At 31.9% G+C, this 27,805-nt stretch overlaps 1 protein-coding gene across 7 annotated transcripts in view; it reads right to left on the reverse strand.

Moving 5' to 3' along the window:
• LOC127723438 (uncharacterized) overlaps nucleotides 1-27,805 on the reverse strand; it is a 241,454-nt gene that overhangs the window by 37,433 nt on the left and 176,216 nt on the right. For all 7 annotated transcript variants that reach the window (XR_007992087.1, XM_052230085.1, XM_052230094.1 and 4 more), the window contains 2 exons: nucleotides 6,661-6,712; nucleotides 4,971-5,099 (listed from right to left, as the gene is read on the reverse strand). Coding sequence is in view for 6 of the 7 variants with exons in the window: in XM_052230085.1 (XP_052086045.1) it covers nucleotides 4,971-5,099; nucleotides 6,661-6,712 (181 nt within the window). In the remaining variant the exon portion in view is untranslated. The remainder of the gene's footprint in view (nucleotides 1-4,970; nucleotides 5,100-6,660; nucleotides 6,713-27,805) is intronic.

Genomic DNA, 27,805 nt, shown 5'->3' on the forward strand with positions numbered 1-27,805 from the left:
ATATTAGACACAGCATAGGTTTCTGACACAGAATGAATGTGGTCTAAGATCTTAAAAAGTTGAAATTGGACATTTAACTATTATATGGTCCAATATCCAAAATCTAAATATATGGTAAGATTCAGCATATAAAAGAACCTTAAGAATTCAATTTTTGTTGAAATCAACCAAAGTTTACTTTGGACCCTTTGGACCTTAACGATGGCCAATTTGAATACGAGGCCCAAAATAAAAAATCTAGATACACGGTTAGATTCGGCGTATCAAAGAACCACAATAATTCTATATTTGATAAAATCAAACAAAAAAAAAAGTTTTATTTGGACCCTTTGGAACTTATTGTGGACCAATTTGAAAACGGGGCGCAAAATAAACCATCTAAAAACACGATTAGATTCGGCATATCAAAAAACCTAAATAATTCAATTGGTAATGCAATTAAACAAAGATACATTTTTGACCCATTGGACCTCAATTTCGGACAATCAAAAATCTAATTACACGGTGAGATTCAAATTCAAATTCTTTATTACCTTGAACTTTACAGTTAATCATGGTCAATTTAAAATTTCAAAGTAAACATGTAAACAGACAGAGAATGTTCATGTTATAATATTGTCTCTGATTTTAAATGCAGTAAAAAATGTTTTTTCCTAAATTGGTTAACTGTTTGATGTTCTTTATACATAAAAGTTCAATAAATGTAAACACACTTGGCCTAGACCAGTAATATTTATTGATTAATTTTACTCTAAGTTCCTTTTATTTCTGACACAATAAGATGAAATGGAATTCGTCTTCAACACACTGACGGTAAATTGTACATGTACGACATGACAACTCAATGTTTCAACTGCTAACAGATGAGAAGAAAGTTTTATTTTAGAAAGTGCTTTCCGGTACACAGTTGGAATATACTTTGTAATAATAAGATATTAAATCAAAGGTGTTTATAATGTATTTATAGATACGACACTTACTACTGCTTTAAATTAACGAATTCATCTCCTCTTTTTAGTATCTAAAAGTCGTTGTTTAATAAGAGCAAAATCAATCTCAAATACGAGCTCTGACTATTTAAGTTCAATGTTGTTAAGTTCGTCTCTAATCACTTTTGCCCAATTTGCAGATTTTGAACGTTTTCCATCAATATCGATACACATTTCTTTATATACGGAGCTTAAAATACAGTTATTTGTTGACATGATTTTGAACCAATATTTAAAAATTTGAATTTTTTTTTGTTAACAATCATTGGAAGTCTTCCTAGTTCCATGTATATCATAGTAGAATTTGTAGACTCAGAATATTAAAGATCCACAAGAATTCAAGACTTTGAATTAAATCCCATTGAAATTGGTCAAGAAATAAACAATGTATACAGTATTCGAAAATAATTGTTTTTGGCCCCTTATTCCTTAACGGTTAAGACCACAACCCGTAACATTAATCCCAAACTTCCTTTTTGGTATAAAATCGGGTGGTACAATTTCATAGAGGTCCATACATTTATACACAAGTGATTGTCCTGAAAAAATAAAAATGCTTGTTGTTTGCCCCTGTTTGTCCCCTAATTCCTTAACAGTTAAGACAATTACCCCAAAAATCAATCCCAAACTTCCTTTTGTAGAATGGAACCTTTTCGTTCAATTTGATAGAGATTTATACACTTATACTCAAGTTATTGTATGGAAACCAAATGTCTTCGGACGACGACGACACCGTCATACCATTATATGGCCGCAATTTTATAAATACAAAAAATTGAATACACCTATCCATTCCAAAAAAAATGTCAATGCCCCCTTAATTTCCTCCTATCCCCTCTTCTAAGGGTTACAAATGACCGGTTCCTTACAGGAGTCATTACTTTTTAAATGTCCGATTTTCGCCCATTTTTGTGTCCGTTTTTACTAATATCTTGAGAAAAATAATATATAAAGTGAAACTTGAACAGCTTAAATGATCAGCAAGGCAAAATTTACAAAAAATTAACATACTTGAAATTTATGTATCAACTTTTTTAAGAAGAAACCGCTTCTAAATAGAAAAGACATTTTTTTCCCTTCTGAAACAAATAATGTATTTTTCAAAAAATTTGGAATCAAACAAATGAAAAAACATGCCCCCTCCCCCCAAAAAAAATGGCCGGTACCTTAGCCCTGTTTATAATTCTTGAATCTGGAGGTGTATATATGAGCGGATTTCTACGAAACCTTTTATGTTGCGGCGATCTAGTTGAATCTGTAGACAAAATGCACGAAAACGTAATTAAAAGCTGTGCGCAAATGTAATGCACCGAGTTGAAGTTCATCCCATATCTCATTTCATCCATAACCGGGTCGAGTCAAACTAATGTATCACTAGCCTGTCAACACTTAGGGTGTAACTTCGAATCCCGCACAAAGAGGCAGGTACAATGTAAGCTCGGCTCCAATCTTAATTGACTAGAATTTTCAGTTTTCATACCGAGTCTGGAGCTATTAGAACATAAACAGTAAACTGGCATTTAAAAAAAAACGCAGAATATAATATGGTAGATCAAATATTTGAATTCCAGGTGCTGAATAAAAAGTCGAGGACCCATAATTTAATAACTTTAACCATATGTTAATTATTGTAGACCCATCGATTAAGCCCAAACTTTGCAATTCATATTTTGACAAATTTCCAACAATTATATAAGATTTGATTTTTTCATCTTTAAAACGAGTTATTAAGGTGCCAATGTTTATCTCTTTTAAAATCTAAATCATTTTCCTAACGAAAGCTACGGATATGAGCCAGCTTTATAATAATTCCAGAGTAGCAGATCGGAATCAGTTGTGACGTAGACAATAATCGTTCTAATCGTAATCATGTCCATTGACCATAACAACGATGAAAGCACATCATATAAGAACGTTTTGACATCATATAATGAAGTAAACCGAACCACCTCATTTTATGTTACAAGCACATAATATAATGACACAACCACATCATATAATGATGTTTGCACATAACATAAGATAAAATGTACATCATATAAAAGTAAAACAACAAAAATACTGAACTCCGAGGAAAATTCTAAACGAAAGTCCCTAAGGCAATTGGCAAAATCAAAGTTCAAACACATCAAACGAATGGACAACAACTGTCATATTCTTGACTTGGTACGGGCATTTTCTTATGTAGAAAATGGTGGATTAAACCTGGTTTTATAGCTAGCTAAACCTCTCACTTGTTTGACAGTCGCATAAAATTCCATCATATTGACAACGATGTTTGAACAAAACAAACAGACATAATAGGTAAAAATATCAAAAATAAGGGTACAGCAGTCAACATTGTGTTATAATCTAAATCACTACAAAAACAAGCAAATATGTCAACAGAGACAAACAAAAAGGCATATAGACAAAGCACATTAGCAAAAACGAAAGACAAGAATACAAAAGTTTACCATAGCACAACAACACAATGACGGGATGTACAAGTACCGAGCCACGTCAAATGAATCACTCCAAAAACAAGCAAATATGTCAACAAAGACAAACAAAAAGGCATATGGATAACGCACATTAGCAAAAACGAAAGACAAGAATACAAAAATTTACCATAGCACTACAACACAAAGACGGGATGTACAATTACCGAGCTACATCAAGTGGATACTGCCAAAAACAGGCTAAACAGTAAAAGTAATAAATTACAAAGACAAATAAAAGGATACTATAACACGTTATTACGATGATAAACAACGTCAGTACCTAGAATCTATACGTCAAGGCCATCGTGTATTATTTTTGAAGTTGATACGGAATATTTATCAACAAGGTCTTGGTATCTTCCGATAAAATTTTTTAGAAAAAGAACGAGACGTTCTTTGACATACCTTTGGTTCATCAACTTTCTGCTTAGACACTGGTGACGTTTTACAAGGTCTGAGTAGCAGCTGCAAGCTCTTTAATACCGAATGAGTTGGGAAATGTATATTCCATGTGCAAGTAAAGTTGGTATATTGCTACTAAGGAATGAGAAATTGATAATTTCAAAATTAAAATCGTCTCGTTTGTCATAGATTATAGTACTGAGATGACCGCTTATGTCAAATTCGAGGTATAAGTCTAGAAATGAGGCAGAGGAAGCAGTGTATGTTGGTTTTTTAAATTCTAGTTCTGGTGGATATATTAATGGAACCCAATCATAAAAGTTTGGATTGTAAATGGAAAGAACATCATCAATATATCTGAATGTAAAATTAAATGATCTGGCTTCTTTGATCTTCTTATTTTTGACAAGTGTCTGAAGAAACTCCGACTCCATATGAAAATAAGAAGAGGTCGGCAAGTAGGGGCGCACAGTTCGCTCCCATAGGAATGCCGACAAATTGCTGAAATAGTCTACCTCCAAATTCAACAAATATGTTGTCAAAAAGAAACTGCAACATACTGATCACTTGCTCCTCTGTGTAGAATGTTATACCTTTTTGTTCACTATTTACAAATAAGGATATTTGCACATCATATAAGGATTTTTGCACATCATATAAAGGTGTCTGCACATCATATAAAGACAAGTGCACATCATATATAGGTAAATGTACATCATATAATGAAAATTGGCATACTAGGACAGTTTTGACGTTCCATAATAAATGTGCTCACGCAAGACTTATAATTGCATGAATATATTAAAGTCTCTGAAATGCTGAATGCAGAGACAGCATTATTATACCGATGTTACAGTCACGAAAATAAGTGTGCAGAAAACTAACTATGTAAAACAACACTGATTGATACAAACAAACAAAAAACAAAAACAAAAAAGATGTTTTTTTCTATCAAAATAAAATGCAGTAAAGAAATAAGTAATCGGTTTATTAGTAATATGTTACATTGTAAGTATATCTTTAACCATACTGGTTGTAAATGGTCTTTTTCAAATGGATTATCTATGTAGTTAATAGGTGTTCAAATATATTTTACCTCATGATCTTCATTTATTTGTATGAATTCTTTTTCATCGCGAACAGCATTTTGGCCTATCATAGTTTTGTTTTCCCCATAATCCAGTTTCTCTTCGTCATCGCTATCCAAATCAACCCATGGGTTTTGCTTACAAGTAAAAAGGACAACATAAAGTAACAATCATAAAAACCAATTTTAATTGTCAAATGTGTAAACAATATAATAATTGTCACAGTTTGAGGTAATCTGATATACGTTTTCATTTATTTACGTTTGTGAATTTTATACGACCTCAAACATTGTCAAAGACTAATGAATCCTCAATTTGAAAAGAGTGACAACCTTGGGGTTATCACTTACACATATAGCATGGATATGCAATGAAATTCTTCTTCTTGTACAAAATAATCGAATGTTAACGGAATTTGTCAGTGTTTCTCACTGGGAAAGCTGTATCAAACTGATAATTTGTAACTTGCGAGTAGAAAGTACATTTTTCCTTCAATGATTATAGCTGCACGTTGAATTTCAAACTTTTCTTCATTCATAAACTTCCCGACTTTTACATTTTACATTATTTTTACAGAAATAAAATTGAAGTCAGCTGACTAATAGGGTAACCTTTATGAGTTTCCACAATTCTATTGCTTCACCAAAGCCTTTAAATAAAACATACTTGTAATTTCTGGTGTCTTATATATCAACCTAATGTAAATAAGATAGAATTACGATATGTCGTATCATCATTTCATGTAGAGTTTCTGCCCTTTTCATGTTGGTTATATTATGCTCTGAAATTCTTTTTTTTTATTCTGGATTCAACTTCATATTATCAAATGATTAAATAAATAAGTGTTCTTTCTCTACAAAAATGATCAATGAGAACAGCACATGCTATATCAGGTACTGTAAAATGTTCTACAGACATAACGTTACAGAATACAAATTAAAATAAAAAAGTTAATCATCCAAATCTAATGGTCTTAAACAGAAAACGTTTTGCATTAAAATTCTGAAACCTTACTTTAAATTCATAACTTATGAACAAAACATTTATGATCAAAATATTCCAATCAAGTCATTAGAAAATTGAAAACATGCAATTGACTTCTTGGCGGCGAGAACACGCAGGGATTGTCAGTACAACAAAAGTGGCCCTGCATGAACGTACAATACGTTTTTGTTTTGTATAAGGAATGTTACAGGACCATGGCTGACCTCGACTTGTATTGATTATACACCTTTAAAGGAATTCATATGCCAATAAACATCACAGAAGTATGGGATATTTGTCGAACAACTACCAGTCTTATTTACGGCTCTAAATTATCTTCTCTCAAATTAAACACTGACCAAATACAAAGACTTATTAAAAAAGAAACATTAGACCATAAGAAATATTATCCACAAGCACATAAGTGTTGCATTTTCAACATTAAACTACCCTGGTACTTCTTTTTTTTATTTTCTATGGATATTTTGAAGATTTCAACTGCTTAAATTAGATTGAGATTGTGTATTCTATTTAAAAAAGGTTCTACAAATACTTGTCAGTTACCAGCGTAAATTGTGACCTAATGAAATCTGCTGTTTCAAATCGATGTACTCTTTTGTGAGACATTTTTACCATTATTTCGTTTTAAAACCAAAATATGTGCAACGGAAACTAGTGTTCTCCTTTCTATAAATACAATGATAAAAATGATACCTGTACAATTCCTTTTGTGTGTACTGGAGTCTTTTCCTGTTGATACTCATCCCTACAATATTAAATGTTTTACTTCAAACACATTTATGTTGCATAATCAATATTTTTAAAGATTGTTTTAAAATATAAAAAAACATGAATAAATATATTTTGGATATGTCAGATTATAGGAATTCGTTAGCATCAAAATGGGTCTTAAATCTATTTACTATATATTTATATATATATATCATATATATCATATCATTTATTGTTTTCAATTTAGACTTGTTTATATATATATATATATATATATATATATATATATATATATTTTCCCAAACAGCCAATGCATAACATCAATACAGATATACAACAACCATATGAAAAAAAAATGAAAAACAAAATTTGTATACACTCATATTATCTAAACCGTTGAGCTAAACTACATGACCAGGATATAAATTTTACAACAACTGCCAGATATGCTACTTGTAGAAAGTAAATAACAATATGATGTTAAATGACTTTTTCAAGTAAATTCTTGTTATGCGCAAAAACATATTACGAATAGAACTCGAGATAGCTGGAAAACAGTTGATACTGACATTTTTCAAATTTATATACAGACCTTATTAAATTCAAACTGACCACACGCATGATACACGTATAGACGATTCACGTACCGAGAATGAATGGTGAATGGACGATAAATGCACTGTGAATGATGCACTCACGATGAGTGTTGAGCGGAGGATTAACGCATACTAAGTGATAAGCATTACACGGACGGTGAATGTACGATTAGTGACGAGCGTTACGAGGACGATGAACGCAAGGTACATACACAGTTTTATAAATGAGTATACAAAAACTAGACTGAATAATAATTCGGCCATTGGACTCAGTGAATGTCAGCTTTTCAATAGTCAATAAAACCACATATTTACCTCATCAAAAGGCAGTATTAGTATATTTTATTCAATATTGAAGAAAAGTGATATTTACTGCGCTAAACGTCACATGATTTAAATGTATAATTATGTTAAAATGTTTGATGCACAACTGTTTTTGGTAAATAGTTGTCATTAAATACATTTGTTTCTCTCGTGGAATATTCATAAAATATAACAATTAATATCTTTCAGTGAGGTAAATATGTGGGTAAATTGTTTTTTGTAAAACTGATATTCACTTCGGCCGTTGGCATACACACAAAATGTGTTTAAATTTGTATTTCAAACGCTGCGGTTTGAACATTCCTGATAATCAGTGCTGCATTTGATTTTCTATTGAGGAAAATGAAAAACCATTCAGAATAAATAATTTGCATAGGGGCCCAGAGTTTTTCAAATGCAAAAATTCTGTTGTATTTTTTTGACATATGTAATTCTATGTGATAAGAGTTTTTCTGTATATTTTTCAATTCAAGTGCTTTAGGAAGCCTTTCTCTTAGTTTGCATTTGAATACGTATTTTTTGGCGAAAATTCCTTGGAAATTCAAAAAAGGCTTTCTTCTACAAAACCTAGAAAAAAGTTTTTTTAGTACAATTCAATGTGTACCAAGAAATATTTCAGACCAGCACAGAACAAATCTAAAAAACTTAATGTCACTTGACAATCATACAATAAATGACCAATAGTTTCATCTTCTCATCTACAAAAGAACATAGCTTTGTGTCTTTGATTTCAATCTTAAATAAAACTGTATTTGTAGGAAAAATCCTATGTAAAAACTTATATTGAAAATTATACAAATATATATCTGTGCAACCTTTCTGAAGTATATAATAATATTTTGGACAGTCTTCAATATAAGAATGCAGCTCATCCTTTCATTTTGAAAATGTTACAACAGGAGGATGTGCATGTTTTACAATAAGATTATTTTTTATCAATTTGATACTTTTGCTGCAAGTAATTTGATCCAAATAAATAGCATGTGGAGTAAAATTGTTTTCAATGTTTTCCCTTATACAATGTTTTACCTTCATAGGGACAGTTGATATCAAGCTGTAATAACGTATACAGTTATTTGTCTGAATTTTTTGTTTTTTCTTTAATCTGATCAAATGTGAGAAATCAACAATGTGACAGAAGTTTTACATACCAGGAACTCCCCATCTATTATATGATTTGAAATCTTCTGTTTGTACACAATTCAAGATATCAAGTGAGAGTCAATCCTTCGACTCAGTTTTAACAAATAGATTAGATAAGTGTAAAGCTTTAAAGACATCCTTCCAAAAATGATTGGTGAGCTTATTACTAATCTCAAATAGTTTGAAATGTTCTAAAGAAAAAGATCTTGCACCTCCAAATGTATTTAATATCAGGTTTAGAATACTTTGCCAGACCCAACTCAAATTTGCAAAAAATCTCCTCACCAAACCAATTTTAAGATAAAAGTTGAAGGATTGTAAATGATCCAATCAGTGTATAGCGTTTTTTTTTTCTGTGTTTCCATCCCATATAAAGTTAAAGAATAATATGTTGATTCCAATCAACATGGATTGGCATATATTAGGTAAAGAGGTAAGCAAGTGAATTAATTTTCGAAGTGCAAGAGTCCTAATCATCGTAGCCTTGCCAAGCAGTGATAGCTTCCTATGGTGTCAAGTTTTCAACACTTTTGTAATATCAATGATTTTTTTTTTCTCTGAAATTCAAACTGAGCTAACAATTAAGTTCTAAGGAAAAATTAAATCCTATAACCTAAAAGTTTCAGATTTTTTTTTAAGACACAAAATCAGATCAGAATGTTTTTTACTTCCGATCCACACAACTTTCGTTTTAGTTGTATTTATCTTTTATCCTGAGACCTTATGAAATTTTCAAAACAGGAAGAATCTTAACTTCCATCAAGTGTTAGAAACGTGTCATCTGCATATTTACTAATGAGTGGCTCATTTATATTTACCCCTTTTAGTTTTTGGATTGCCGTTTATTTGTATAGCAAGTAATTCCACAAGTGACAATAATAAACAAATAGGGAGACAATGTGTCCTCTTAATTAGCGACAGTTTCTTTTAAGGTTAAAAATTTTGGACATATTACCATTATTCATGACACAGCCCTAAGCATATGAATAAAGCACTTCAAACCATATACAAAAAGATGGACCAAAATTACAACTGATCAAAGCCTGCTTAAAAAAATTAAATTCTATAGAATCGAAGACTTTCTCAAAATCTACTAGTAATAAAAATCTCTATATATCATTTTTTTCTAGATACTGTTAAAGTACTTTTATTCGTAGGGTACCAATTTTCGTAGTTTTCGTGGATGGCTTTATCCACGAATTTAAGTGTCCAACGAAATATAACAACTGTTGTCCAAATCAAGACATGGAAAGATCCAAAGGTTTGTCTACATTGATACCGGCATATCTAGAGAATACATCGAATATAATATCGAATATGAACTATATATACAACTTTAGACAGGATTTTATCCATTTTATCTTTATAAAACCTAAATTGTACGACTTTTAACCTGTTAATTGTCATGAAAAAATAGTTTTCGATCAAAGAAAGTCAAACTTCTGGTGATGATATCCGATGATGAAGAGTTGAATTTATCTCCTCATAATTCTCATACGGAAAAAAAATCATATAGGGCTTGCTTTTTTTTTTCATTTAGAATTAACTTTACATTTCAAAGTACATCTGTAAGCATAGATAAATCAGCTTATTTACGAAAGCAATTATTTTATCAAAGAATTGATGAAAGTTGTCAGTAATGAAAAACGAACAAGTAAATAAAAATGAACACATTATTTAGCAATATCCCACTTATTATTATAAAACAGCCTATGATTATTTTCAAGATCTATTTAAAAATGTTTTTTTCTTCAGAATACTAAAATCCACGAATTTAAGAACCCACGAACATGTTACTTTTGCTAAACCACGAAAATCGATACCCACGAATTAAAGTGCTTTCACAGAAGTGCATTAGATAATATAGAAGTCTAGTGTTCTCTCCTCTCTCTTATAAATCTCCCTTTCATAAAGCCCTTTTGTTTGTCACTAATAATAGCAAACAGTACATTTTTAAATCTACAAGCAAGAACTGCAGATGCTATTTTCATATCTTTGTTCATTAACGTACTTAAAGCTGATTGCTCGCCAGTTATCCATTTATCTCCTATCCTTCCCTTCCTTGGGACTACCTGTAATAATACTTTGGTACTGAAAATCTGAAAAATGGCCTAACTCATATCCATATTGCAGAGAACTAAAAACAAATAGACCAATATCTTTCGAGAAATATTTGAAAAAATCCACTGTAAATCCGTCCAATCGAGGACACTTTCCATTTTGCATATGTTTTAGAACCTCCCGACAATCCCTAAAAGAAAAGTTTCGCTCATTAAGGTAGTTCAGGGGTATAGAAAAAAAATGACAGAATTTTCTTATACTTTGTGAACTTAAACTTTGAAGCATGGTAATTGAAAAAAATGCCAAAAAAATTGGGGGTCACCGGCCTTCCAAGATATTTTTTGACCTCTGAAAATGAGTGGAAATAGGCTAATTTCTCAATGGATATATAGAGAAAATGGACATAAAACCTCTTTGATTGAATTTTCACAGCAAAACAAAATGACAGAAGTTGCTCATTATTTCATACTGAAAAGCTTGATGTCTCTATTTTATGATATTGGAATAAAATTTGAGGGTCACCGGCCATCCAAGAGTTTTTTACCTCTGTAAATGAGTGCAAATAGGCTAAATATAGGGAAAATGGACATAAAACCTCTTTGATTGTATTTTCACAGCAAAAAGAAATAACAGAAGTTGCTCATTTTTTCATACTGAAAAGCTTAATGTCTCTATTTTTTTTTCAATTGGAATACAATTTGGGGGTCACCGGCCATCCAAGAGATTTTTTGACCTCTGAAAATGAATGCAAATAGGCTAAATATAGGGAAAATGGACATAAAACCTCTTTGATTGAATTTTCACAGCAAAAACAAATGACAGAAGTTGCTCATTTTCTCATACTGAAAAACTTGATGTCTCTATTTTATGAGATTGGAATAAAATTTGGGGGTCACCGGCCATCCAAGAGTTATTTTGACCTCTGAAAATGAGTGCAAAAAGGTTGAATATAGGGAAAATGGACATAAAACCACTTTGATTGAATTTTCACAGCAAATAAAAAATGACAGAAGTTGCTAAGTTTTTCATACTGAAAAGCTTGATGTCTTTATTTTATAAAATTGGAATAAAATTTGGGAGTCACTGGCAATATAAGAAAAAAAATATTTTTTATGACTGACTTACCGTGGAAACAGACTCAAATTAACAGTTCAGATAATATTATATGAATATTCCCCTTGGAATAATTTCCTCCAAACTCAATCCCAGCCTTCCCTTTGTTAGTATGGAACCTTGTAGTACAATTTTAGAGAGATCCATACACTCAAACACAAGGTATTGTCTGGAACTAAAAAATGCTTGATTTCGGCCACTTTTTGTCACTAATTCCTGAACGTTTGTGGGAATTACCCCCACACTCAATCCAAGCTTTCCTTTTGTGATATTGAACCTAATGGTACAATTTCAGAGAAATCTATACACTTACACACAAGTTATTTCCGGAAACTACAAAAATGCTTGTGTTTGGCCCCTTTTTCCTAAACTGTTGATACCATAACCCCCAAAATCTATCCCAACATTCCTTTTGTGGTATTAAACCTTCTGGTAAAATTTCATAGAGATCCATTCACTAAATGTGTTTTCGGACGACGCTAACGCAGACGACGACATCATAGCAATATACAACGCAAAAATTTTTTTGCTGTCGTATAAAGACCTTTGCCGTAGATATATGTGCATCAGTTATATCTCAGATGTTATTCTCCAAAAGAGTATACTTGTATACAAATGTGAATTTTTGATTCACTAGTAAATATTAAGAGTACATTGCAGATATTAAGGTCCACTCAATGGGATATTTCATTGTGTAAGTGCAATTGACAGATATTTAGTAAGGGCGGATCCAGCCATTTTTTTAAGGGGGGTTCCAACCTAATGTCCCCATTCAAAAGCATTGATCGTCAAAAAAGTGGGGATTCCAACACCAGGAAACACTAACTTTCACTTCCCATGATGTATCTTTGTATATATTTTTTAAATTCTTATCCTGTATAATACCCTTATTGACTTATAGTGCTACATTTGTACATGTACATGCTCACATTGGCAATTTTTCATATTAAAAGTACATTCATTGTGTGAAGAAGAAATTTTTGTACCAAATTATATTTTGCAATTTAGGATAATAATATAACTTTTGTTTTATGAGAACTATAATCATGACTATTTGTCATTCTGATTTTTTTGCATAGGCTGATTTTAATTAATCTACATTGTAGACTTTATTAATTCTGTCCATGAAAAGTGAACTGTATTAGTAAAACACATACTGTTACATGTATAACTTAATGAATTATTATTATTTCTGCAAAGTGAATTCAATCATGACGAACATTGTATTACTGTGCTTAAACCATGATTGTGACGACATATGATGTGTGAGCTGAGAGTCTGCAAGGTTTTTATGCATAAGTGGCATTCTGACTTCTATCTGACAGGTTTTTGTGTGTCAATATTTGTGTTTCAATATAGAAAGATGATGTGTTATGATTGCGTATCAGACAACTCTCCACAATAGACCAAATGACACAGAAATTAACAACAATAGGTCAAAAGCCGTTACCGCATAGTCAGCTATAAAAGGCCCTGATCCAAAATGACTAATGTGAAACAATTCAAATGAGAAAACTGTAAATAATCACAGAACAAATGTGCAAAATGTGTTGTATGAATGGTCCTGGTCTAACAGCCTTTATGAAGCAAGTGAAATGTGAGGAGCTTTGTACATAAAAGTCCATCATAAAAATTTCACTAAATTTGCATTTTACATTTGTATCTTTCGTCCCTCTTTTACAATGTCTTTTGTAACTGCTGCATTTCACATACTATCTTTCTCTTCTACTGTAGGATAGTAAGTGGTTCAAATATATGCCTGTTGAGACTACATGTAGAAATACATGCAATAGAAAAGAGCAAAACAAATTTTTTTTTTTATAACTAAAGCTTCAGTATGCATTTTTAAATGTAAATACAATGTATGTGCTACGGCCTAAATTGACCCTGAATTATTTCCAGTGTTACTTGGCCTAAGATCATTTAATACTAATATGATATGATAATCGTAATTTTCTTTCTATTTAAAGTACATTTTGTATATATGGAAGGATTATTTATAACAAAAACACTTCACAAAATTTAAATTGCTGGAAAATCTTACAAAAAATTTATGCCTAATAAAGAGGAAGTAAGGGGATGAAATTACACTGTAAAAAAACTTTGGGTCATGAATGGTCCAGCTGAAAAAGGTTAAAAATTAGAATGTCTGAAGCAGTCAAAAGATATGAAGACCCGCTTAACATAAAATTGTCCATATTTTGAGTTAAAGCTGATGAAGTTTCTATAAATTAGATAACAAATTGTTCAAAAGTAGTAAATACACTGTAAAAATATTATTGAGAAAGCGCAGGTGCAATTTTTTTAATTTTCATTTATTGTCTTAAAGAAATGCACTACGAAATAACTCGAGCCAATTGCTGACCAGTCAAAAGCAATATTAATTTATGAACAGAGGCCTAATAAGCTTTAAACATTAAAAAAAAAATTATGACAAGACAGGTTTTCCAGTTAGCATGTTAGGAAGTAAACGTTTTGTTTTTCTAACATGAAGGTTCTGCAGGATCAATTAGGAGGGTCTGGATAAGTTTTAAAGAATAAAGAATAATGCATGTTATGTGCACAATAAACATGATAAATAAAGAAAATAGGAAAATAGACATAACAATGAGGAATAATAGGGTGTTAAATTATAAGAAAAATAAGAGATAAATGGTATGAAGAATTAGAGAAGAAAGAAATGAAGGACCCTACATCCAGACCATCAGTAAGGAAAGGTAGTTTTGTGAAATCATTCATATTTAAAAATAATTTATACAGCCTAGACGGGAAATGTTCTAAATTTTAACAGTGTGCATGCTTAACCTAAAATGTGACAACTTGAATCGGGGCAAAATCACCCGCATTCCAATATTCCAGATTTACAACAAGAAAATTCTGTTTGCAAAAAACTCCTTCTTTTATGACCTTTTCCCCATGAAACCCAAATGGTCCTACCCCTATGGAGATGTATACACATCTGAACTCTAAGGTCCACACATTTTCAAATAAATTACGTGAGCAAATTACCATAAGCTATGTCTATGGATACAAGTATATTTCAGCCTGAAAAAGAGGGGAGGGGGTCATTGTTTTGTTGTTCACCATGTTCACTGATTTTGTTTTGAAATAATTTCCGCTAATTTTACGCTTGCAAATAATTTTCAGGGGTCGTGAATTGCTCTTTGAGCACTTGGATTCAATTCATTAGTACTTACTTAACAGTTTCCCCCTTTTCATGATTTGTTTACATCAATCTTTCGCATATTTGCCGGACCTTTTCTAGTGTAAGACAAAGATGAAACTGCTTCATAAGCTACCAAAATGAAGATCGTTATCTATAATTTTCGATCTGCATTACAGTTTTCATGAAAAGCAGTTCACGTGTTCGATTATTATGAATTATAATTGTCTTTCTCTCTTCTCCGACTTCAAGAACATGCTCCATATTTTTAAAACGGAGGTATATTTTCAACAATGAAAATTGCAAAAATAAACTTCTTAAAGTATTGAAATTGCGGTTTTTAATTATTCAACTCTTCCTCAATGTAGTTAAATAAAAAAGATTATTCTAATAATCAAATGTTATTGTTATGGCAAATTACGACAATAAGCATGACTTACGATATCATTGCGCAACTTCATGCGCAGACGGCGCAAAATTTAAACCCCCGAACTACCTTAAGTAGTTTTTGTTCTTCACTGAGCTTTGTGTCAGGATTAAAAAACTGATGTTCATCAATGCTAAATGAGTTTGATGCATACAGTGTCCTTTAAATAAAGGCAACAGTAGTATGCCGCTGTTCAATAGCCGAAAATCGATTAAGCGAAAACAAATCAGGATCACAAACCAACACCAAGGGAAACAGTGTTTCTGTTCCTGCTTGCACAATATTATACATTGGTCAGAAATTTGGTTTTCTTGGTCATTAATGAGTGCAGTCACGGTTTTCTTTAAGAAGGCTTTCTTTTTCTAACTTACTTAATAAAGGCAACAGTAGTATACCGCTGTTCGAATTCATAAATCGATTGAGAAAAAATAAAATCCGGGTTACAAACTAAAACTGAGGGAAACATATCAAATATAAGAGAACTGAGACACAACATTAAAATGTAACACACACAAAAACGAACTATTTCCATTCTCAATTTTATAATATAACAATGGCCATTTTCGCTTTAATATTGATTCACTTATAGGGTCTTTGCATCGGAATTAAACATAGTTATTCTAAAACCAGTTGTTGGCATGACACGGGTTATGTTCTTCTCATATATTTTATGATGGTATAATACTAAACCCCTAACAGGAGGGATTGTGCCTGATATTCATATGATGAAGACATAATCTTTCAATCAGTTTAATTGAGGTCTGGAGCTGGCATTTCAGTAACTGCTAGTAGTCTGTTGTTATTCATGTATTATTGTCATTTTGTTTATTTTCCTTTGTTTCCTATTTTGACATCGGACTGAGACTTCTCTTAAACTGAGTTTTACTGTGCGTGCAGTTGTACGTTTGTTTTTTCTACATTGGCTAGAGGTATAGGGGGAGGGTTGAGATCTCAAAACACATGTTTAACCCCGCCGCATTTTTGCGCCTGTCCTAAGTCAGGAGCCTCTGGCCTTTGTTAGTCTTGTATCATTTTTAATTTTAATTTCTTGTGTATAATTTGGAGTTTAGTATGACGTCCATTATCACTGAACTAGTATACATATTTGTTTGGGGGCCAGCTGCATTGAAGACCCATTGGTGGCCTTCGGCTATTGTCTGCTCTATGGTTGGGTTGTTATCTCTTTGACACATTCCCCATTTCCATTCTCAATTTCATAATATAACAATGGCCATTTTCCAGACTTGGTACAAGGCATTTTAAGAAAAAAAAATGGTGGGTTAAACCTGGGTTGTGGCTGGAATAGTTGGTGCATCTTTCTTCATTCTCGCACCAATTTGCACGAAAACGGAGAATTAGGCCATTAACTAAGGTCGGCCGTCTATTCTTTAATTTACACTTTTGTTATTGACTGACGTCACATTAATTTAGTAAGGGTTTACATTTACACTGTTTTCCAAAGACTGGATCTCACACTCTAGTCTTTTGAAAATCTCTTTTTCTTCCCTTGACTTTTAATACAGTAGGAGATGGTAAGACTTCGAATCTACATTATAAGAATCTATAAAAATAGCTGATCACTACATGATAACTGAACATGAAGAACATTTTCAAAATTACCCTCAGAAAAATACTCAAAAACAGTATATCTGATGTAAATTCTAACTAATTCTCCATATGCAGAATCTCTAAAAGCTTGAAATTAAATTTCCATTATCCTTTGCCCCTTTTAGCTTAGGATGCTGTAAAATCAAAGATAATGTCAGAGTGGTCTGTCCTATATCCAGGAAAAATGTGTGTAGATTCCAGCAATGTAAAAAGGTCCTCAGATACAAGATGATAATCAAGACGGCTTTTTTAAATGGGAGATGTCTGACGCCATGTAAATTTTCTATCACTAGAATAACAAGTCATCCATGGGTCGAACAATACAAGTGTTTCTTTTATTTCATCATTTTTTTCTGTTGTTGGAGTTTCTGTCATTCGTTACATTAAAAGTATTATCATTCGTATATTGTACTACATTCCAGTCACCGCAGAAAATGAAACTCGTAATTGAAAATGTTTTGTAAGATATCACAGAAAAGTTAGGGCTTATATGTGTTACAATCATACAAACATACCAAAGTTTATCTTTGGTCATATAAAGTACGGTCTAGTTTGATGTATCGTCTATGCTGGTCTATAAGAAAGTCATGAACTTCATAATCATAACCACTCCAGAACATGATACAAACTCAAGCACTTCCACTACTTAGTATCATCATGACAGAAGTGACATTGATGACCACACCCTTTTCATCACCCTATAAAATGTCAATATCTCTAGTACTGTGTGTCTCTTATAAACACACAATTGAACTTTGTGTTTGTCCAGTTAAAGACATCAATTATTTTCTTAACAAATTTGGTACTTTGATGTATGCTGTTGGCATAAGTGATGACTGTATCTAAATCCTCGTCACTTTTATTCCATTGCATATCCACTTCATCTATCAATTTAAACCAGGAAAGTGGTTCTTCGATCGAAGATTCAATGAGTTGTTTTTCTTATTTGCCAATAAATATTATGAAGCCATTTCGGTACCCATAGCAGTTCCATCAATTAAATCAAAAACAACTCCTGGAATCTTATGGGAATATATAATATATATAAAATTATTGACACTGAGGAAGGTTATTTGTTCAGCCGAAGTATTTGTCAACACGATTTTAAAATATCATCTTCGTATATTACCATCTAAAATTAATACCGTTGCGCAAATCATTAGACTTTTATAATGTTTTCCTTATCTGCGCAGTATCGTCTATTCTACACGATCCGGTACATATTCAATTTGGCAAATATAATACAAGCCCAAACGAAAAAATATAAACAAGTCTAAATTGAAAACAACGTTCTATCCTATGATTGCATTGGATAAAAACCGCAATTTTTATACGTGTGCATGCAAAACAACTTTCTTGGTAGAGGGGTCTAAATACAGCACAAACAACATTTTCCAAAAAGACTAAATGAGTGAAAAAGTATATTTTAACAAAACGCATTTGACTAGCAATTCGAACAACTGATGTTCTTAAACCCTGCTGACTGCCATTGGCGATTGCCAAATAAACGGATCACCGATGTAATAAATGGACCTCAATTATAAATTTAATACTAAACAGAAAATAATAAACTTGCGGAAAAGATGGTATACCGCAAACAAATGGTGCAAAGGTTTTGTACACCATATCCGGATTTCGACAATTAATGTCTCTTCAGTGATGTTAGGAATCGAAACGTTATTTGGAAGGCCATATAATATACCTCAATTTAGGATAGACTCTTGAATTTTGAAAGAGTCAAAATAGGATGAACGGATCATATAAACCCGAAGGCACATATAATACAAGCCCAAACGAAAAAAATATAAACAAGTTTAAATTGAAAACAACGTTCTATCCTATCATTGCGTTGGATAAAAACCACAATTTTTATACGTGTGCATGCAATACAAATTTCTTGGTAGAGTGGTCTAAATACAGCACAAACAACATTTTCCAAAAAGACCAAATGAGTGAAAAAGTATATTTTAACAAAACGCATTTGACTAGCAGGTCGAACAACTGATGTTCTTAAACACTGCTGACTGCCATTGGCGATTGCCAAATAAACGGATCACCGATGTAATAAATGGACCTTAATTATAAATTTAATACTAAACAGAAAATAATAAACTTGCGGAAAAGATGGTATACCGTATATATATATATAGAAGTATGTAAAAAGGACCAACCAGAATTTGAATATGTACCCGATCGCCAAAAATAGAAGATACTGCGCAGAAAGAAATAGCAGTTTGCTCTTTGTGCTATTTCCCGCTTTCTGAAAACTGTTTCAATAGTCTTGTGTTTATATCCTCTTCTCTTGAAGCGGGTTTCAGGTTGACTCAGTCGTTTTTTAGTTGTTTCTGGGTTGGAACATATTCGCTTGACTCTGAGTGCCTGACTGTACGGGATGGTCTTAATGCAGTGATCAAGATGGCAATTTTTTCGGGACAAGTATTGGTTTAGAATATAGGTTTCTGGATATCATGCCTTCTGTTAGGGGGCTTGAAGTATCGAGGAAGGTGATTTAGGATTTAGATCTTTCATGAGTAAATTTGGTACTTTGATGTATGCTGTTGGCATAAGTGATGACTGTATCTAAATCCTCGTCACTTTTATTCCATTGCATATCCACTTCATCTATCAATTTAAACCAGGAAAGTGGTTCTTCGATCGAAGATTCAATGAGTTGTTTTTCTTATTTGCCAATAAATATTATGAAGCCATTTCGGTACCCATAGCAGTTCCATCAATTAAATCAAAAACAACTCCTGGAATCTTATGGGAATATATAATATATATAAAATTATTGACACTGAGGAAGGTTATTTGTTCAGCCGAAGTATTTGTCAACACGATTTTAAAATATCATCTTCGTATATTACCATCTAAAATTAATACCGTTGCGCAAATCATTAGACTTTTATAATGTTTTCCTTATCTGCGCAGTATCGTCTATTCTACACGATCCGGTACATATTCAATTTGGCACATATAATACAAGCCCAAACGAAAAAATATAAACAAGTCTAAATTGAAAACAACGTTCTATCCTATGATTGCGTTGGATAAAAACCGCAATTTTTGTACGTGTGCATGCAAAACAAATTTCTTGTTAGAGGGGTCTAAATACAGCACAAACAACATTTTCCAAAAAGACCAAATGAGTGAAAAAGTATATTTTAACAAAACGCAATTGACTAGCAGGTCGAACAACTGATGTTCTTAAACCCTGCTGACTGCCATTGGCGATTGCCAAATAAACGGATCACCGATGTAATAAATGGACCTCAATTATAAATTTAATACTAAACAGAAAATAATAAACTTGCGGAAAAGGTGGTATACCGCAAACAAATGGTGCAAAGGTTTTGTACACCATATCCGGATTTCGACAATTAAAGTCTCTTCAGTGATGTTAGGAATCGAAACGGTATTTGGAAGGCCATATAATATACCTCAATTTAGGATAGACTCTTGAATTTTGAAAGAGTCAAAATAGGATAAACGGATCATATAAACGCGAAGGCAAATATAATACAAGCCCAAACGAAAAAATATAAACAAGTCTAAATTGAAAACAACGTTCTATCCTATGATTGCGTTGGATAAAAACCGCAATTTTTATACGTGTGCATGCAAAACAACTTTCTTGGTAGAGGGGTCTAAATACAGCACAAACAACATTTTCCAAAAAGACCAAATGAGTGAAAAAGTATATTTCAACAAAACGCATTTGACTAGCAATTCGAACAACTGATGTTCTAAAACCCTGCTGACTGCCATTGGCGATTGCCAAATAAATGGATCACCGATGTAATAAATGGACCTCAATTATAAATTTAATACTAAACAGAAAAAAATAAACTTGCGGAAAAGATGGTATACCGCAAACAAATGGTGCAAAGGTTTTGTACACCATATCCGGATTTCGACAATTAATGTCTCTTCAGTGATGTTAGGAATCGAAACGGTATTTGGAAGGCCATATAATATACCTCAATTTAGGATAGACTCTTGAATTTTGAAAGAGTCAAAATAGGATGAACGGATCATATAAACCCGAAGACAAATACAATACAAGCCCAAACGAAAAAATATAAACAAGTCTAAATTGAAAACAACGTTCTATCCTATGATTGCGTTGGATAAAAACCGCAATTTTTATACGTGTGCATGCAAAACAAATTTCTTGGTAGAGTGGTCTAAATACAGCACAAACAACATTTTCCAAAAAGACCAAATGAGTGAAAAAGTATATTTTAACAAAACGCATTTGACTAGCAGGTCGAACAACTGATGTTCTTAAACACTGCTGACTGCCATTGGCGATTGCCAAATAAACGGATCACCGATGTAATAAATGGACCTCAATTATAAATTTAATACTAAACAGAAAATAATAAACTTGCGGAAAAGATGGTATACCGTATATATATATAGAAGTATGTAAAAAGGACCAACCAGAATTTGAATATGTACCCGATCGCCAAAAATAGAAGATACTGCGCAGAAAGAAATAGCAGTTTGCTCTTTGTGCTATTTCCCGCTTTCTGAAAACTGTTTCAATAGTCTTGTGTTTATATCCTCTTCTCTTGAAGCGGGTTTCAGGTTGACTCAGTCGTTTTTTAGTTGTTTCTGGGTTGGAACATATTCGCTTGACTCTGAGTGCCTGACTGTACGGGATGGTCTTAATGCAGTGATTAAGATGGCAATTTTTTCGGGACAAGTATTGGTTTAGAATATAGGTTTTTGGATATCATGCCTTCTGTTAGGGGGCTTGAATTATCGAGGAAGGTGATTTAGGATTTAGATCTTTCATGAGTAAATTTGGTACTTTGATGTATGCTGTTGGCATAAGTGATGACTGTATCTAAATCCTCGTCACTTTTATTCCATTGCATATTCACTTCATCTATCAATTTAAACCAGGAAAGTGGTTCTTCGATCGAAGATTCAATGAGTTGTTTTTCTTATTTGCCAATAAATATTATGAAGCCATTTCGGTACCCATAGCAGTTCCATCAATTAAATCAAAAACAACTCCTGGAATCTTATGGGAATATATAATATATATAAAATTATTGACACTGAGGAAGGTTATTTGTTCAGCCGAAGTATTTGTCAACACGATTTTAAAATATCATCTTCGTATATTACCATCCAAAATTAATACCGTTGCGCAAATCATTAGACTTTTATAATGTTTTCCTTATCTGCGCAGTATCGTCTATTCTACACGATCCGGTACATATTCAATTTGCTGGTCCGTTGTTTTATATATATATAAATTCATAAAGTGACTAGAAAATCAACCTAATACTGTTAGAGCAGATCCGATTCTTTACTCCCTCCCAAACCGGGGCTATAACCTGTACTTTAACTTTACAGTGTTGACTGGATAGTGATTACAGTAGTTGAACTACTAAGACAACTCGGCCACCGAGGCCCCGCAATTTTTAATTAAGTTTAATAAGTATGGCGGTCGAAATATGTCATAAACGCATAGAAGTCACATGGAACATATATGATTTGCTTTTTCACAAAGCTATGGTTAAACATAATATACCAAACAATATGTTTAAACACTTTAAAATCTACATATATATTCATTAACTGAGACACTAATAAATCGCCAGAGATGAAATGATCAGCTTTGTTTTTAAACAAAGTTTAACGAACATGTATAATTACTATACTATATATAAAGAATAATGTTTGTGGTAAGCCAAATAGAAAATACCCCTATTTGTTTTCGAGAATAAGAAGTGATACACAAATAATGTGAATACACAGAACCACGATCCACTCCATCTTTTGCAAAAATGTCTTTTTTTCTTCTTTTCTAAAAGCGTCTTTGTATAATATACATTTTACAACTCGAAATTCTCATCTTTAAATAAATTATTGTAGAATCATGATTTTACTTTTTCGAAGGCATTGAATTTATGTTCAGAATAACCAACAGAGCTGAACAGAAAAAGGTCATCGCTAATTCACGGGTTAATCTTTGCAACTTGAACACAAACGTTTTGTTAAGAATATTTGTCTTACAATTATGAGGTGATATACATATATATATATATATATATATATATATATATATATATATATATATATACAAGACTAAATTGAAAACAACGTTCAAACCTATGATTGGGTTGGATAAAAGCCGCAATTTTTATACGTGTGCATGCAAAACAAATTTCTTGATAGAGGGGTCTAAATACAGCACAAACAACATTTTCCAAAAGACCAAAAAAGTGACAAAGTATATTTTGACAAAACGCATTTGACTAACAGGTCGAACAACAGATGTTCTTAAACCCCGCTGACTGCCATTGGTGATTGCCAAATAAACGGATCACAAGATGTTACAAAATGGATCTTTTAAAATTATTAATTTAATACCAAACAGAAAACAATAAACTTGCGGAAAAGATGGTATACCGCAAACAAAAGGTGCAAAAAGTAGTACACCATATCCGGATTTCGACAATTAATGTCTCTTCAGTGATGTTAGGGATCGAAACGGTATTTGGAAGGCCATATAATTTACCTCAATTTAGGATAGACTCTTGAATTTTGAAGAGTCGAAATATTAGAAATAGTATGAACGGATCATAGAAACCCGAAGGAAAATATAATACAAGCCCAAACGAAAAAATATAAACAAGTCAAAATTGAAAACAACGTTCAAACCTATGATTGGGTTGGATAAAAACCGCAATTTTTATACGTGTGCATGCAAAACAAATTTCTTGATAGAGGGGTCTAAATACAGCACAAACAACATTTTCCAAAAGACCAAAAGAGTGACAAAGTATATTTTAACAAAACGCATTTGACTAACAGGTCGAACAACAGATGTTCTTAAACCCTGCTGACTGCCATTGGCGATTGTCAAATAAACGGATCACAAGATGTTACAAAATGGATCTTTTAAAATTATTAATTTAATACCAAACAGAAAACAATAAACTTGCGAAAAAGATGGTATACCGCAAACAAAAGGTGCAAAAATTAGTACACCATATCCGGATTTCGACAATTAATGTCTCTTCAGTGATGTTAGGGATCATAACGGTATTTGGAAGGCCATATAATTTACATCAATTTAGGATAGACTCTTGAATTTTGAAGAGTCGAAATATTAGAAATAAAATGAACGGATCATATAAACCCGAAGGAAAATATAATACAAGCCCAAACGAAAAAATATAAACAAGTCTAAAATGAAAACAACGTTCAAACCTATGATTGGGTTGGATAAAAACCGCAATTTTTATACGTGTGCATGCAAAACAAATTTCTTGATAGAGGGGTCTAAATACAGCAAAAACAACATTTTCCAAAAGACCAAAAAAGTGACAAAGTATATTTTAACAAAACGCATTTGACTAACAGGTCGAACAACAGATGTTCTTAAACCCTGCTGACTGCCATTGGCGATTGCCAAATAAACGGATCACAAGATGTTACAAATTGGATCCTTTAAAATTATTAATTTAATATCAAACAGAAAACAATAAATATATATATATATATATATATTATAAATAGACTTCAGTGTTGGGTGAATGTTGCTTATCGATGAATTTGAGATCATAAAAATATAATGTGTCAACAATTCTCCCTTGCAACCAGAAGTTATTCATTACCCATCTTTCATCAAAAATCAAAATCAATCAACTGACCACTGGTATAAGATTATTTATACCCAGCTTTTATCAAAAATCAAAATCAATCAACTGACCACTGGTACAAGATTATTTATTACCCATCTTTCGTCAAAAATCAAAACCAATTTGGTTAAATATTTCTTTCCTTAAAAATAATCACGTATTCCTCCAGATTTAATTTTACAGTTTCCATTAAGTAGAACTATTACACATAACCTATAACCATCGAATGGGGTTTGTGCGTCAAACATAGTTGTTGTGCCCTTCAAGCATGTGTCCACAGAGTCTGTTAGCCCTGGGTTCATTTGACCAACCTTTAATAAGTAATAGCATATGGTATTGTTTTTTTTTGTTCGTTTATCATGAAGGTGCGCTCAAAATGTGATGTAAAATCTGATGCTTCGATCAGTGAGAGTGCCACAATAATTGCATGTTAAGAAACCCTTGCAGTAACCCTTTCCAGTTCTGTAGGTTGCCAGTTGCATGGCTTCATTTCTGTCCTTACCCACCATTCCCTAGTTTCTAGTCGAAATATAATTTCCGCCATTCATTCTGGTCGGCCTACCTTGCACAATCTACCGATTGTTTTTTAATGTTAATTTTGTTCTCCTTTTGAACATGCATGAAATATTTTCCACTGGACATAATTCAAACAACAATTAATCAATTAGTTACTCAGCTAAGTTATTATGACGTGGATGCAAAGATTTATGACAGTACAATACAAGTACAGCCTTCAAAAAGTGAACAAAACCCATAGTGTATTGTATGCTATAAAAAGGCAAAAAATACTAATTGTGAAACAATTCAAACAAAAAAACTAACAGCTTGAAAGTATGTCAAACTTATTTACAAAAAACAAATACAACAGACAATAAATTAATGATAACCACTAAATTACGGGAGTAAACATGTTTAACTAAACAAAATTTTCTTCCATGAAATTAATTTCAACATGTTAAATAAAGAGTTTTTTTTCTCTAGAATATGAATAAATGCAATTATTATGGAAGCAAGCTATGAATTGCATCCCCAAAACTTAAATTTGACACCTCTACATTGTGGGTGGAATGTTAGGTCGAACAAAAATCTTTGACAGTAAGATAACGTTTAAAATCTGGTATATCTTACATAAATTTTACATGTGTAAAGTATGTCACTCATTTGGGGTTTCTTACTTTGCATACAAATATATCGTTGAGTAACACAATATTCCCATAAGACCTTCTACATTATACTGGTGCATTTATAATTCTCTGTTTTTTGGGGTTTTTTTTTTTTGCACAAGATAAGACGTGTGCTTCTTTGCAAATATTCAGATGACAGATGTAAATGAATATTCAGGCAATTTTTAACTTACATATAATGATTCAATTCGTTCAAATTTATCAATTTTTACAGTTCATGAAATATTTAATATTGTGAAAGTTCTGCATTAATTGTACTAGTCCATTAAGGTTCAATGGTGGTACCAGGGATGGGCACGATTACTGACAAATGTAATGACAATCGATTACATGAAGATTTTTTGTGTAATCGATTAATTACAAGCATAAATTAATCCTTTTGTTTGGATGATCTCCATCATTACAGGTAATAACACTGCAAAAGGAGTAAAATTTATAACCTGTGGCAGTATAATGTGTAAAAAATCACACTTAATTAGACATACATGTAATTGAAATCAAAACAAAGTCTGCATCTAATTGATTAGAGGTATTTCATCATCTGATTAGTCAAGACAAAAAGGCAATTCTTTATTCTCTATTCAAAATTATGAACAATATATAGGTTAAGTGTCAAAAAGGTCTACATGTATCTATATATTACCATTATTACAGAACAATATTTTCTTTGCATTGATCCATTGTCAATAGAATATTGTATCCTTTCTTAATCTTTAAATCATAACATTATGATGAAACAAAGGTTTATCTATAATAAGCTAAAACTCAAACTCTTATTGAAAATTATGTTTTTTTATGTATAGAAATTTTAACACAGATAAGCTTTTTACTTCAATATATTACAGAACTTAATTAAGACCATTTTATAATTTTTAATCTATCTTATTTTCTATTTTTAATTTTAAACTTTTAAAGTATTTACAGGCCTTGAAAGCTTGAAGTACAGTATAATGATCTATAATTTGTTAGGATTTCTAGTTGAACATTATACAGCTTGAGACAACATATCTGAATGAGTCATTTGACAGAACTCTAAAGTCATATTATCGTTTTCATAACAGTGTGGCGCGCTTAGGTCATTAATTGCCAGGCTCACTTATAACGTCGTACTTATTATGGACATTTAAACTGTATGGTCGCCAAAGGTTCTCAACGACTAATTCAATTAAATCGAAAAATTAGTACAGGAATAAACCTTGCGTTTTGATAAATATTATGAATATTGAATACTTTCTTAAACGGTGTTAATATCGCACGTTTTTCAAACACAGAAATTAATTTAACTAGCTTTAAAAGTTACAATGCATGTGTTGGCTATTTTTATCACTTAGTATCTTTTAACTTTTATCTTGTCTAAAATGAAATTTTAGAACGAATGCATGATGATTTCAATAGTTGTGCAATTACAAAACATAGGCAAAATATACTTTCGTACTGTCTTTTTCGTATTAGCAAGATATTGGACAGTAAAAAGCTATTTGGACCAAACCTTATGAAATTTGCATTTACTTTATGAAACAGGTAAAATGTATAGTTTGGTGTATATAGGAAACTTGAACTTTTCTGCTAACTATTATACTTGTGAAAAACCTTTGGCAGCAGAAACGTATTCATGACTATGCATCGACTATTCTTCCTTTTCTGAGTGTGTGTGCTGTTTTTTTTAACATTACTTTTTTAATCTCAGTGTCATATTTTTTTCTAATTTTGAATAAGAATTAATTAGGTTTTTTTTCGTCTTTATTTTGAGACAAAGTATTTTTTTTCATTCCAAATTAAAAAAAATCGCCCCAACTTTTTAAGATCGCAATGAAATATGTATATAAACTGTGCTCTGTAGT

The sequence above is a fragment of the Mytilus californianus genome, unplaced genomic scaffold, assembly GCF_021869535.1.
Source record: "Mytilus californianus isolate M0D057914Y unplaced genomic scaffold, xbMytCali1.0.p SCAF_1, whole genome shotgun sequence".
Classification (NCBI taxonomy): domain Eukaryota; kingdom Metazoa; phylum Mollusca; class Bivalvia; order Mytilida; family Mytilidae; genus Mytilus; species Mytilus californianus.